The sequence below is a fragment of the Cherax quadricarinatus genome, chromosome 3 (genome assembly GCF_038502225.1).
Source record: "Cherax quadricarinatus isolate ZL_2023a chromosome 3, ASM3850222v1, whole genome shotgun sequence".
Classification (NCBI taxonomy): Eukaryota; Metazoa; Arthropoda; class Malacostraca; order Decapoda; family Parastacidae; genus Cherax; species Cherax quadricarinatus.
The window spans coordinates 23,344,429-23,358,440 of NC_091294.1; the positions used below are offsets into that span (position 1 = coordinate 23,344,429).

The 14,012-nt window shown below is 42.6% G+C and overlaps 1 protein-coding gene across 1 annotated transcript in view; it reads right to left on the reverse strand.

The window, feature by feature from the left end:
• LOC128684080 (acetylcholine receptor subunit alpha-like) overlaps positions 1-14,012 on the reverse strand; it is a 1,252,714-nt gene that overhangs the window by 412,571 nt on the left and 826,131 nt on the right. The window contains exons 6-7 of the mRNA XM_070090806.1: positions 6,766-6,934; positions 5,679-5,815 (exon numbers count right to left, since the gene is read on the reverse strand). Coding sequence (XP_069946907.1) covers positions 5,679-5,815; positions 6,766-6,934 — 306 coding nt within the window. The remainder of the gene's footprint in view (positions 1-5,678; positions 5,816-6,765; positions 6,935-14,012) is intronic.

Consider the following 14,012-nt stretch of genomic DNA (forward strand, 5'->3'; position numbering starts at 1 on the left):
CAGGTATAACAGGGAAGACACTGCAATGGATCAGGGAATACTTGTCGGGAAGACATCAGTGAGTCATGATACGTGACGAGGTGTCAGACTGGGCTCCTGTGACGAGTGGGGTTCCACAGGGATCAATCCTAGGACTGGTGCTGTTTCTGGTATATGCGAACGAGATGACGGAAGGAATAGACTCAGAAGTGTCCCTGTTTGCAAATGAGGTGAAGTTGATGAGAAGAATTCAGTCAGACGAGGACCAGGATGAACTACAAAGGGATCTGGACAAGCTGCAGGTCTGGTCGAGAAACTGGCTCCTGGAGTTCAACCCCACCAAGTGCAAAGTCATGAATAGGATGGGCTGGGTACCCTGGTTTATGAGTCTTGATTACCCCATAAAGATATGGTAGAGTTTATATAACCCATATTCATATTTTTTCAAAACTGCTTTTTATGAAACATGATTCAATTATATTCGTGTCGACCATGGACTTGCTTGATACAACTTTCTCAGCATTTTGAAAATCAATTGGATCAGTTATGGAAGGAGAAGAGGGAATATATATGTATAAATTGAAGGATTATGTGGATTAAAATAAGGGTCGGATGCGAGAAATGGGTCATAATAAGAGTGTACGCACCTGGAGAAGAGAGGAGTGTAGAGGAGAGAGAGAGATTTTGGGAGATGTTAAGCGAGTGTGTAGGAACCTTTGAACCAAGTAAGAGAGTAATTATGGTAGGGGACCTAAATGCTAAAGTAGGAGAAACATTTAAAGAGGGTGTGGTAGGTAAGTTTGGGGTGCCAGGTGTAAATGATAATGGGGACTTTTTGATTGAACTTTGTATAGAAAGGGGTTTGGTTATAGGCAATACATATTTGAAGAAAAAGAGGATGTAGGGTGCAATGAGAGTAGTTTGTTTCACTACGTACTGGTAGATAAAACACTGTTGGGTAGACTTCAGGATGTACATGTTTATAGAGGCGCCACTGATATATCAGATCACTTTTTAGTTGCAGCTACAGTGTAAGTAAAAGGTAGATGGGATACAAGGAAAATGGAAGCAGCAAGTTAAAGTGAGGTGAAGGTTTATAAGCTATAGGAGAAGGCAGTTATGGTAAGATATGAACAACTATTGGAGGATAGATGGGCTAGTGAGAGTATAGGGAATGGGGTTGAAGAGGTATGGGGTAGGTTTAAAAATGTGGTGTTAGAGTGTTCAGCAGAAGTTTGTGGTTACAGGAAAGTGGGTGTGGGAGGGAAGAAGAGCGATTGGTGGGATGATAATGTAATTAGAGTAGTAAGAGAGAAAAATTTAGCATATGAGAGGTTTTTACAAAGTAGAAGTGGTGCAAGGAGGAAGGAGTATATGGAGAGAAAAAGAGAGGTTAACAGAGTGGAGAAGCAATGTAAAAAGAGAGCAAATGAATGAGTGGGTGAGATGTTATCAACAAATTTTGTTGAAAATAAGTTGAGGAAGCCGAGGGAACGAATGGATTTGATAGATAAAAATAGGAGAGAAGAATTCTTAAATGGAGAGTTAGAGGTATCGGGAAGATGGAGGGAATATTTTGAGGATTTTTTAAATGTTAATGAAGATAAGGAGAAGGCTGGAGACAGTGGAGATGTCGTGTCTGAGGGCAATGTCTGGTGTGAATATAATGCAAAGAATTCATAGTTTGGAAATTAGGAGGAGGTGCAGGATTACGAAAACTATTATCCAGAGGGCTGAGGAGAGGTTGTTGAGTTGTTTCGGACATTCTACAGTGGACGGAAGACGGGGCAGAGGTCGGCCTAGGAAAGGTTGGCGGGGGGGAGGGGGAGGGTTGTGTGCAATGCGCTTGGACTTTCAGCAAGCATGCATGAGCATGTTAAATAGAAGCAAATGGAGACAGATGGTTTTTAGGACTTGACGTGCTGTTGGAGTGTGAGCAAGGATATATATATATATATATATATATATATATATATATATATATATATATATATATATATATATATATATATATATATATATATATATATATATATATATATATATATATATATATATATGCAATAAGATCACAGTAAACAGGTGATTTCGGAATATGCAAAACAACCACTCTGAAAAAATAGAGAAATTCCAAGCGCTTTCGTGACTACTCACATTATCAAGGAACTATAGTTCCTTGATAATGTGAGTAGTCACGAAAGCGCTTGGAATTTCTCTATTTTTTCAGAGTGGTTGTTTTGCATATTCCGAAATCACCTGTTTACTGTGATCTTACTGCATATATATATATATATATATATATATATATATATATATATATATATATATATATATATATATATATATATATATATATGACTTGACCCCTGATACTTTCAATAAATGCAAATGTATGGTATACGGAACATTACTCAAGCCAGTGCCCCCCAAATGCTTATTAAGATTCACAAAAGCTTGTAAGGTGCTCAGTAATGATCAGACTCTGCACCTCTCAAGAGGCGATAAATCGAAGGTAACTGTTATTTTGGATAAAACTGAATATTTAGCGAAAATGAACCATTTATTCAGTGATAATGAAACGTATGAATCACTCATTAAGACCCCTACAGACCAGGTCAACAGCCATTTCAATAAACAACTTAAAATGCTATTGAGGGGGAATGATGAACTAATTAAACATCTCTCGGCTAGGTTGGCAACTCTACCATGTCTTTATGGGGTAATCAAGACTCATAAGGTACCCAGCCGGTCCTATTATAAGTCCAGTTGGCTCAGCAGCATGTAACCTGTCTAAATGGCTGGTTAAACTTCTAATTCCCATAGTGAGTAAGATCTCGGATGCACATATTTAAAACAACGTTGACCTTACCGAAAGACTCCAGAAATTATATGTCCCTTATGACTTTACCCTAGTGAGCTTTGATGTTACAGCTCTGTTCACTAAAGTCCGTGTCCCTGACTTGCTTTCGTACCTTGAAGAGGAACCAGAAAAATTCCCCATGCCCTACCCCACGAAAATAATAACTGAATTGATAAAACTTTGTGTTTCTGATTGTAAGTTCGTGTTTGAAGGGAAATATTATGCTCAAAAACAAGGCATGGCAATGGGAAATCCCCTTAGCCCCTTATTCAGTAACTTGTTTATGGAATTCTATGAGACTAGACTTCTTACAGACATTCTCCCAGATAAAGCTAGTTGGTTCAGATACGTAAATGATGTTCTTTGCTTATAGCCGAGAGATCACAACATTTTGAGTTCCTACCTAGATTCATTGGGCTAGTACCTTCCATTAAGATCACTGCAGAACATGAAATAAACAACACTTTGCCTTTCCTAGATGTTTTAATCCATCGTGTTGATAGAAAATTCAAATTTACAGTTTATAGGAAGTCCACCAATGTGTCTTCATACATTCACTACTATCCCAATCACGAAACTATGGTAAAAAGGAGTGGGTTCCTCACAATGTTCTTGAGAGTCTTGCGCATCTGCAGTCCAGAGTACATAGATGGCAAAATCAGCAAGATATTCAACATAGACACAAAACTGAGATATCCTAGGGATTTTGTCGAGAAGGCACTAATGTCAGCAAGACTTTCTACAGGACTGAATCTAAGGAAGTGATGGCCAGGGAAAATGTTCTAGTTTTACCATACTATGAGAATCTGGTTTGCCTATGTGAGGCATTAAAAAAGATCAGTATAAACCTTGCTTTTAAAACACTGGGACAGTGAAACAAAGGCTGGTGGGTTTACAAAGACCCATGTACTCAGTGTCCTCTCTCATATATAGGTCAAACAGGTAAAATCCTGGAAACCAGAATAGCACAACATACATACTCAGTCAGGACAGGGAAGGAGTCGAACGCTATCTTTTACCAAGTTAGTTCCTGTAATCACCCACCGGGATGGGATGCTGCCCAGATTATTATACCAAACAGTTCTGTCATAGAAAGAAACAACTAATCTTCTCTCATGAAACACGACAGGAATACCGTATATAACTGAATTATGAGTTATACAAGCTCGATATTATCTAGTAGAGTCTATTGTACACAACCTTAAACAACAATGTTATACAAAAATCACAGGATTGCTCATTATGTCAAGTGGTCTCATGAAGGAGTGGTGACGCTCGACCAGTTGTCTACGCACCAAAACACCATGATGCGTCAGGTGATGTATGGTTATATAACGTGTTTAGCTGTGATTGCACATACATTGACAAGATTACCTGATTACATAGGTAGTGGGTTAAAGAATATTAGAAGTAGAAATCTGGATCATAGAAATATTATAGGAATGGTATAGAAGAATCCCAAGTAAACCATATTAATAGATACTGAGAAGCCAGTAGTCAATATTTAGGTAAATATAAAGAGATACTTCTGAGTGCCCTGAGAACACTCCAGTACCCCAGAACAGGATATTTAAATGGACAAAGAACACATTCATTTCCTTTCTTTTATAAATTAAAAAGGTCACAGAATAATAGCAATCCATATATAAAATATCCAGTGAGAAACGTGTTTTCTCAAGTCACAGAACCTGTTCTAAACGATTAGAAAAAACCTAGGGCAGACTATTATATTTTCTAATTCCATAATACTCGACTTCTCAAAACCCTCTTACCCCATATGGGGGAGGATGGGGATGGTGGTAGTGCTGGGTGTGGTACCGACCGTTGGCCCACACTCTCAGAGTGCCAACACCAAGTGACAGACCCGCACTGGCTATTCTGAGAAAAGTTCCGCTCACTCCTTCAGTTGCGGCCTTGCAACGCTGCATAGCTCCTGATGACGCGCTGAGAAGTGTGAAAGTACTTAAGCTGAAGAAAAATTTCCACCCCCACGGCTTGTCTTGCATATATATGTATATATATATATATATATATATATATATATATATATATATATATATATATATATATATATATATATATATATATATATATATATATATATATATATATATATATATAATATGCATGTTGTTGCATACTCTATGCTGTTAATGAGTGCTGGCAAATGCAGAGTAAACAATGAAGATATCTTCAAGTATCCAAGAGTAGATAAAATATTTACTGGGTTTCAAGCACCTCACTCCACCAGGACTAAACTTACTGATAGTCGGACAATCAGCTATGTTACAGTGAAGATCGTCTGCCTCCTCGTTTTCATGGAACTTGCATGTCAAATTAGTAAAGTTGCCAGGTTCACCTGAGGAAACTATATTCATCTAATTAAGCGACAACCTCATTATAGCAGTCACCGGGTCATACAGTCTAGTGAGCGTTTTATGTTGCTTGTCATATATGTTTCAGACCAGAACAGATTATGATACCTAGTACTGCTGCTTTCAGATCACGGGGTCTCTATTTTCTCGTCTACCAGAGTTGATATCCTTCATCAACAATGGTTTTAATAATGGACGGAGAGGTACCCGGTTGTAGCTCCTCCTCCGTCCTCTCACATGCAGATCTAACTTCCAGTCATGGTAGCTGATTCCTATGCGGGAAGAAGTCCAGATAAACGAGAAACGAAAGCCTGTTTCCTGAGCATTATTTGAAACCGGATGGCGATGATGTTGGGAGGGTGAGGGGGAGCTGATGGTAACTCTTGTGGGGGAATGGTGGAGATGGCTGTGGTGATGGTGGTGGGGATGGCTGTGGTGATGGTAGTGGGGGTGGTGTTACTCACCTAATTGAGACGAGGATCATGGCGAAGATGAGGTACTTGCCGAGGAGAGGCACCACCAGGGAGGTGGGTGGGATGATCTCCACCACCAGCAGGAAGAACACGTGGAGGGAGATCAAGATGGAGATGCTCAACGTCACCTGTGGTAAAGAACGGGGCTCAGGTTGAGTCATTGTTGCAGAGAATGGTGCACAGGTTTTAGTCATTGTACATGTGCAACACCTGGGTATTTTTCTTAGAAGCTTCACCTGAGCAGCAAGTTTTGTCACTCAAATACAGAAACACATAAAAGAAGCTTATAGTTAAAGAGTGAAGAGATCATAGTGGTCACATCAGCTTCGGGTCTTGGTACAGAATGACCTGAAGCTCCTTTGCTAACCTCAGGTCCACTTTATGTTCCTGGGCTGCCTCACTAGTGGACCTCGGCCACATGTAATGATTTCTTCACCTGCAACATTTCTCCTCTGGCTCCGCTATGAATCTGTCCTCATGCTTCGTTTACTAAGCTGTGGTGACCAAAGTTGAGGGTCTGAACACTTTAAAACTTACACCTGCATTAAACAAACCCTGACGATGTTGATGTGACCATCACTGCTGCTTCACTGCTCCACTACCTTCGCCTCACTGGTTCAAAAGTTTGTGTCGATAGTGAGTGACGAAAATGAGTGAAGAAAGGGATTTAAGGACGAAGACGAATGAAAGTGAATGTGATATGACAGTTGGTGAAATGGAAAGAATGAAGCGAGTGCGTAAATGTATGTGAAAATATACAAATGAAAAAAGCTCGTGAAAGTGAGTGGATATAAGAGAATACATGCAAGAGAACGTACATAAGTGAACGTAAAAAAGTGAACGTGTGTAAGCGAGTGCGTATAGAATATCCATGAAAGTGATCGACTGGAAGCAAGCGCAAGGGGATAAAAATGAGCGCACGGGGAGATGAAACTGAACGCCTCGGGAGAATTAAACTACATGGAAGTGAGAGAGAGAGAGAGAGAGGGAGAGAGAGAGAGAGAGAGAGAGAGAGAGAGAGAGAGAGAGAGAGAGAGAGAGAGAGAGAGAGAGTAGTGTGAAAGTAAGTTTGACTTACCTTCTCGCCTGAGTCTGACGGTAGGTAGAAGGTGAGTACCGTGAGGAAGCTGATGCCCATGCATGGGATGATGAGGTTGACGGTATAGAAAAGTGTCTTCCTCCTCATGGTGATGTTGAACGTGATGTCCAGGTACGGCTCATCACAGCACGTGTAGAACTTCTCGTGCCTGAAGTAGAATAAGAGATAAACCAAGACTTAATCTCCCATCATCATGCTCACCATCCTTATCCTCATCATCAACACGGCATATTTCATCATAGTCGCCATCTTAATAGCAATAATGATAATGATAATCTTCGTCACTATCATGATAACCGTATTCAGTGTAAGAATTGGAGTGTTAACAATGTTTCACTTGGGTTTCTGAAGCTACCAAATTACGTGCAAAATCGAACGAATTGGGAGGTCATTTTCGAGGGAAGTACAGAACTGTGACAGGAGCTACGAATCCGTAGATACTCATACGGAGCTGCCCTCCGTATGAGTATCTACTTCCCGAGTAATCAACTTTCCGAGCATAAGAAAATTGAAGGAATTATTCTCAAGTAGGTGGACCTAAATGTCGTACCGCTATTCTCAAGGGGACGGACCCAAATGTCGTACCGCTATTCTCAAGGGGACGGACCCAAATGTCGTAACGCTATTCTCAAGTAGGGGGACCCAAATGTATCGATTCTCAATTAGGAGTACCCAAATGTCATACCGCTGTTCTCAGGTTGGGGAACCCAAATGTTGTAACTGAAACAGTACGGACGAGAATATGTCGACTGTAAAGCAAGCTTATACTTCAATAACGTAGAACCGAGATGTTATATTTGGACAACGTTATACTGGGATATTTAACTAGGACAATATTTTCTCGGAACAACGTCTCGCTCTGTATATAGTTGAATGAAGTGAATTCTGACAATACGTTATTTGTAACTGTGGTATTCTCTACAATGGTGCAAATCTTCCTGCATCTCATTCTAAAAAGTATAAATATCTAAGAAGTCTACAGTAGTCAGTAAATTATACTATAAATATAGTAGTGTGTTGTCTTACATGACACGCCATGGGAGTGTTCAGTGGCGTCATAAGGGGGGGAGGTGGCCCTGCGTAACACCATCTGGGGTGATATCATAGAGCCTCTAAAGAAGGGGACATTAATGCCCAAAACAGTGCTGCAGCAACATAAGAGAAAAATCCCTTGTTATGTAGCCTATTATATGATTACAGAGTACAAATAGGCCTATATAGGGAAAAATTAATGACGCTATACGAAAAACTACGATAAATCGAAAATTTTATTTACCATATTTTGAAAAAAAAACCTTAATCCACCTGGCATCACTATGATCAGTCATCAGTGACGTAACATCCTGTGTCTGCTGCACCAACCACGAGTGAGTTTGGTCCAGGTGGTGGTGTACGTGTGTCTGCTGCACCAACCACGAGTGAGTTTGGTCCAGGTGGTGGTGTATATGTGTCTGCTGCACCAACCACGAGTGAGTTTGGTCCAAGTAGTGGTGTATATGTGTCTGCTGCACTAACCACAAGGGAATTTGGTCCAGATGATTGTGAATATGTGTCTGCTGCACCACCCACGAGGGAATTTGGTTCAGGTGGTAGTGTATATGTGTCTGCTGCACAGCCCAGGAGTGAGGGTGGGTCTGGTGATGGTATATATGTGTCTGCTGCACCACCCTCGGGGGAATTTGGAAGAGGTGATAGTGTATATGTGTCTGCTGCACCACTCACGAGTGAGTTTGGTCCAGGTGATGGTGTATATGTGTCTGCTGCACCAACCACGAGTGAGTTTGGTCCAGGTGATAGTGTATATGTGTCTACTGCACCAACCACGAGTGAGTCTGGTCCAGGTGGTGGTGTATATGTGTCTGCTGCACCAACCACGAGTGAGTTTTGTCCAGGTGGTGGGGTATATGTGTCTGCTGCACCAACCACGAGTGAGTTTGGTCCAGGTGGTGGTGTATATGTGTCTGCTGCACCAACCACGAGTGAGTTTGGTCCAGGTGGTGGTGTATATGTGGCTGCTGCATCAACCACGAGTGAGTTTGGTACAGATGGTGGTGTATATGTGGCTGCTGCACCAACCACGAGTGAGTTTGGTCCAGGTGGTGGTGTATATGTGTCTGCTACACCAACCACGAGTGAGTTTGGTCCAGGTGGTGGTGTATATGTGTCTGGTGCACCAACCACGAGTGAGTTTGGTCCAGGTGGTGGTGTATATGTGGCTGCTGCACCAACCACGAGTGAGTTTGGTCCAGGTGGTGGTGTATATGTGTCTGCTGCACCAACCACGAGTGAGTTTGGTCCAGGTGGTGGTGTATATGTGTCTGCTGCACCAACCACGAGTGAGTTTGGTCCAGGTGGTGGTGTATATGTGGCTGCTGCACCAACCACGAGTGAGTTTGGTCCAGGTGATGGTGTATATGTGTCTGCTGCACCACCCACGAGTGAGTTTGGTCCAGGTGGTGGTGTATATGTGTCTGCTGCACCAACCACGAGTGAGTTTGGTCTAGGTGGTGGTATATATGTGTCTGCTGCACCAACCACGAGTGAGTTTGGTCCAAGTGGTGGTGTATATGTGTCTGCTGCACCAACCACGAGTGAGTTTGGTCCAGGTGGTGGAGTATATGTGTCTGCTGCACCAACCACGAGTGAGTTTGGTCCAGGTGGTAGTGTATATGTGTCTGCTGCACCACCCACGAGTGAGGTTGGTCCAGGTGGTGGTGTATATGTGTTTGCTGCACCACCCACGAGTGAGTTTGGTCCAGGTGGTGGTGTATATTTGTCTGCTGCACCACCCACGAGTGAGTTTGGTCCAGGTGGTGGTGTATATGTGGCTGCTGCACCAACCACGAGTGAGTTTGGTCCAGGTGGTGGTGTATATGTGTCTGCTGCACCAACCACGAGTGAGTTTGGTCCAGGTGGTGGTGTATATGTGGCTGCTGCACCAACCACGAGTGATTCTGGTCCAGGTGGTGGTGTATATGTGTCTGCTGCACCACCCACGAGTGAGTTTGGTTCAGGTGTTGGTGTATATGTGGCTGCTGCACCACCCACGAGTGAGTTTGGTCCAGGTGATGGTGTATATGTGGCTGCTGCACCAACCACGAGTGAGTTTGGTCCAGGTGATGGTGTATATGTGGCTGCTGCACCACCCACGAGTGAGTTTGGTCCAGGTGATGGTGTATATGTGGCTGCTGCACCACCCACGAGTGAGTTTGGTCCAGGTGATGGTGTATATGTGGCTGCTGCACCATCCACGAGTGAGTTTGGCCCAGGTGATGGTGTATATGTGGCTGCTGCACCAACCACGAGTGAGTTTGGTCCAGGTGATGGTGTATATGTGTCTGCTGCACCAACAACGAGTGAGTTTGGTCCAGGTGATGGTGTATATGTGGCTGCTGCACCAACCACGAGTGAGTTTGGTCCAGGTGATGGTGTATATGTGGCTGCTGCACCAACCACGAGTGAGTTTGGCCCAGGTGATGGTGTATATGTGGCTGCTGCACCACCCACGAGTGAGTTTGGTCCAGGTGATGGTGTATATGTGTCTGCTGCACCAACCACGAGTGAGTTTGGTCCAGGTGATGGTGTATATGTGGCTGCTGCACCAACCACGAGTGAGTTTGGCCCAGGTGATGGTGTATATGTGGCTGCTGCACCACCCACGAGTGAGTTTGGTCCAGGTGATGGTGTATATGTGTCTGCTGCAGCAACCACGAGTGAGTTTGGTCCAGGTGATGGTGTATATGTGGCTGCTGCACCAACCACGAGTGAGTTTGGTCCAGGTGATGGTGTATATGTGTCTGCTGCACCACCCACGAGTGAGTTTGGTCCAGGTGATGGTGTATATGTGTCTGCTGCACCAACCACGAGTGAGTTTGGTCCAGGTGATGGTGTATATGTGGCTGCTGCACCACCCACGAGTGAGTTTGGTCCAGGTGATGGTGTATATGTGGCTGCTGCACCAACCACGAGTGAGTTTGGTCCAGGTGATGGTGTATATGTGTCTGCTGCACCAACCACGAGTGAGTTTGGTCCAGGTGATGGTGTATATGTGTCTGCTGCACCACCCACGAGTGAGTTTGGTCCAGGTGATGGTGTATATGTGTCTGCTGCACCAACCACGAGTGAGTTTGGTCCAGGTGGTGGTGTATATGTGGCTGCTGCAGCAACCACGAGTGAGTTTGGTCCAGGTGATGGTGTATATGTGGCTGCTGCACCAACCACGAGTGAGTTTGGTCCGGGTGATGGTGTATATGTGTCTGCTGCACCAACCACGAGTGAGTTTGGTCCAGGTGATGGTGTATATGTGTCTGCTGCACCAACCACGAGTGAGTTTGGTCCAGGTGATGGTGTATATGTGTCTGCTGCACCAACCACGAGTGAGTTTGGTCCAGGTGATGGTGTATATGTGGCTGCTGCACCAACCACGAGTGAGTTTGGTCCAGGTGGTGGTGTATATGTGTCTGCTGCACCATCCACGAGTGAGTTTGGTCCAGGTGATGGTGTATATGTGGCTGCTGCACCAACCACGAGTGATTTTGGTCCAGGTGGTGGTGTATATGTGGCTGCTGCACCAACCACGAGTGAGTTTGGTCCAGGTGGTGGTGTATATGTGTCTGCTGCACCATCCACGAGTGAGTTTGGTCCAGGTGATGGTGTATATGTGGCTGCTGCACCAACCACGAGTGAGTTTGGTCCAGGTTGTGGTCTATATGTGGCTGGGTTAAACACACAAAGCGTCAGGTAATTATCATATTTTGAGCTTATTGGTGATATCGATTATGTCATGAATCAAGATATATGAACGGGTGAGAGCTGACAGTCAGGAAATGCTGAAATAACCTGGTACGTAACTGTTAATGAAATAATGACTTTTCAGTATTAACTGGTTCACTGCGATTAAGTACTCTTCCATTAAGTCATTATGTTATGGCTGTCACTGAGGGATTTTATTAGCTCAGGGACAGTGTTGGTGGCAGATCAAATTATTTAATTTGATAGTTTCAACACTCACATTCTCAGTCAAGTTATGAAAACTTGCAATTAATAAAATGTTCTAAGGCGAGGCCAAGTTTTCTCGGTAAATTTGTTTTAGTAAGGTTCTATGTCACGTATCTAATGCAAAGTGAATACTTAACCTATATTTATGTCGATATTCGTTTTAACTATGAATTGTTGTTAGCAGTGGTAGCGGGGTAAAACCTATAAGGTCAGGAGACTCACCAGATACAATGATACACATCAGTATTACGTCCATAATCATCATTTTGATCATTTCGCCCATTCATTGGGAAGTAAGCTAATTTTTTTTCTGTTTTGCTCTCACTCTAGTTAGTCTGAGTTAAATATCCTTATTAGGTTCTATTGAAAAATTAATGCAATCATGAAACAAAAGTTATTATTTGCTAGTCTTTATTTCATCTGAACTTAACCCACTTTCTTCGTTTCCAAACTTTATTTTATCCTCAGTAGGATAATAGAATTGGCACCATTTATTTCTTTGTCACCATTAAAATTTACCAAATATTGAGTAGAACCAAAAAGGTGAACCCGGCATTCTTTTCCCAGATCATTGATATAACATCATGCCTCGTGGAGTGCAGAAATGGAAGAGACTTCGTGGATGTCAACAAAGGAAGGCAAAAAATAAATAAGTTCAGCTAATGAGGAAAATTGATGAGTCTATGGTTCAGTATCTCAAGAAACCCGATAATGGTCAGAGTTCATCAAATGATTTTAGTCATGATCTTACTGATAACAGTGATGTTGATTCTGACTCCGACAATAGTAATGTAAGTGAGAGGAATGAAGGGAATGAGAGTCTGCGAGAGTTAGCATCGATGTGTGATGTTTCTTCTTAGAAAATTCCAGTTCCAGACCATTCCAGGAATAAAATCATCAAAAGAGGTAGTTATGTTTATCAGAACAAGGATGGCCCTTTTCGTGTTACAAAGAGAAAAATGCAAAAGGGGATGAATGTCAGCTTTCTAAAGAATGGTTCTACAAGAAGATACCGAACGGTGAGAAATTTTTGTGATCATGGATAGTGTACTCGCCAGTCAGTGGAAAATTATACTGTTACTGCTGTAGATTGTTTACTTCTAGTGTTACAAGTATAACATCAAAGTTTGTGACTGAGTTTCAAATATGCTGGAAGCTGAATCCAAAAGTACACAATGATGAAAGTTCTGATGAACACTTACGTTGCTTCGAGAAATGGAAAACCATGGCAGCCAGTCTAAGGGTGAACAAAACCATGGACGCAGAAATAATTGCTTCAATGGAAATCCAGAAGAAGAGGTGGAGGGAAATACTGTACAGGTTGCTCGACATTACACTGCTTCTGGCTAAACAGAACCTAGTATTTCCTGGCCACAGGGAGGACGAATTCTCATGAAATAGAGGAAACTTTCTTGAGATGGTTGAATTGATGGCTAAGTATGATCCTGTGCTAAAAGAGCACCTAATGAGACTGAAGTGCAGCTCAAGTGAACACAGGTCATCAGTTTCGTATCTCTCGCCATCAACTCAAAATGAGTTTTTAAGTGTTCTGGCAAATCGAGTCAAAGAGAAGCTTGTTACTGATATCAAGACAGCTGTATACTACAGCGTTATGTTTGACAGTACACCAGATGTGTCACACTGACCAAATGTCAGAAGTTATTAGGTACGTGCAAATGGAGGATGGAGGAGTTCAAGTGAAGGAAGTTTTTCTTGTTTTTTTCCCTGTGAAAGACAAAAAACCTGCTGTTATCAGTTCTGATATCCTGCAAAAAGCTGAAAAGTGATGGACTGGACTTCATGCTGTACCGTGGTCAAGGATATAACAATGCTGCCACCATAGCCGGAGTCCATCGAGGTGTACAAGCCATTCTCAAGGAAATGAACAAGAAGGCAATTTTCACTGGTTGTGTGGACCATTCATTGAATCTGTGTGGTCAGTATTCTTTTGCATGTGTGAAATTTTTTGGCAGTCTTGAGTCAGCGTACACATTCTTTGTATTAATGGACCATACTAAAGCCTGTTTGAAAATATTATCAACAACAAGATGGAGTTCTCATTACAATGCAGTGAAACCAGTAGCGGAATCTTTCGAGAAATTTGTGACAGCTATTGAAGCTCTTTGCGATCCACGGGAAAATTTGGATACAAGAGGAGCAGCACAAGGTCTTCTCCCTGCTATGTGCGAATTCACATTTTTGTGTTATCTGTATTTCTGGTGTGACAT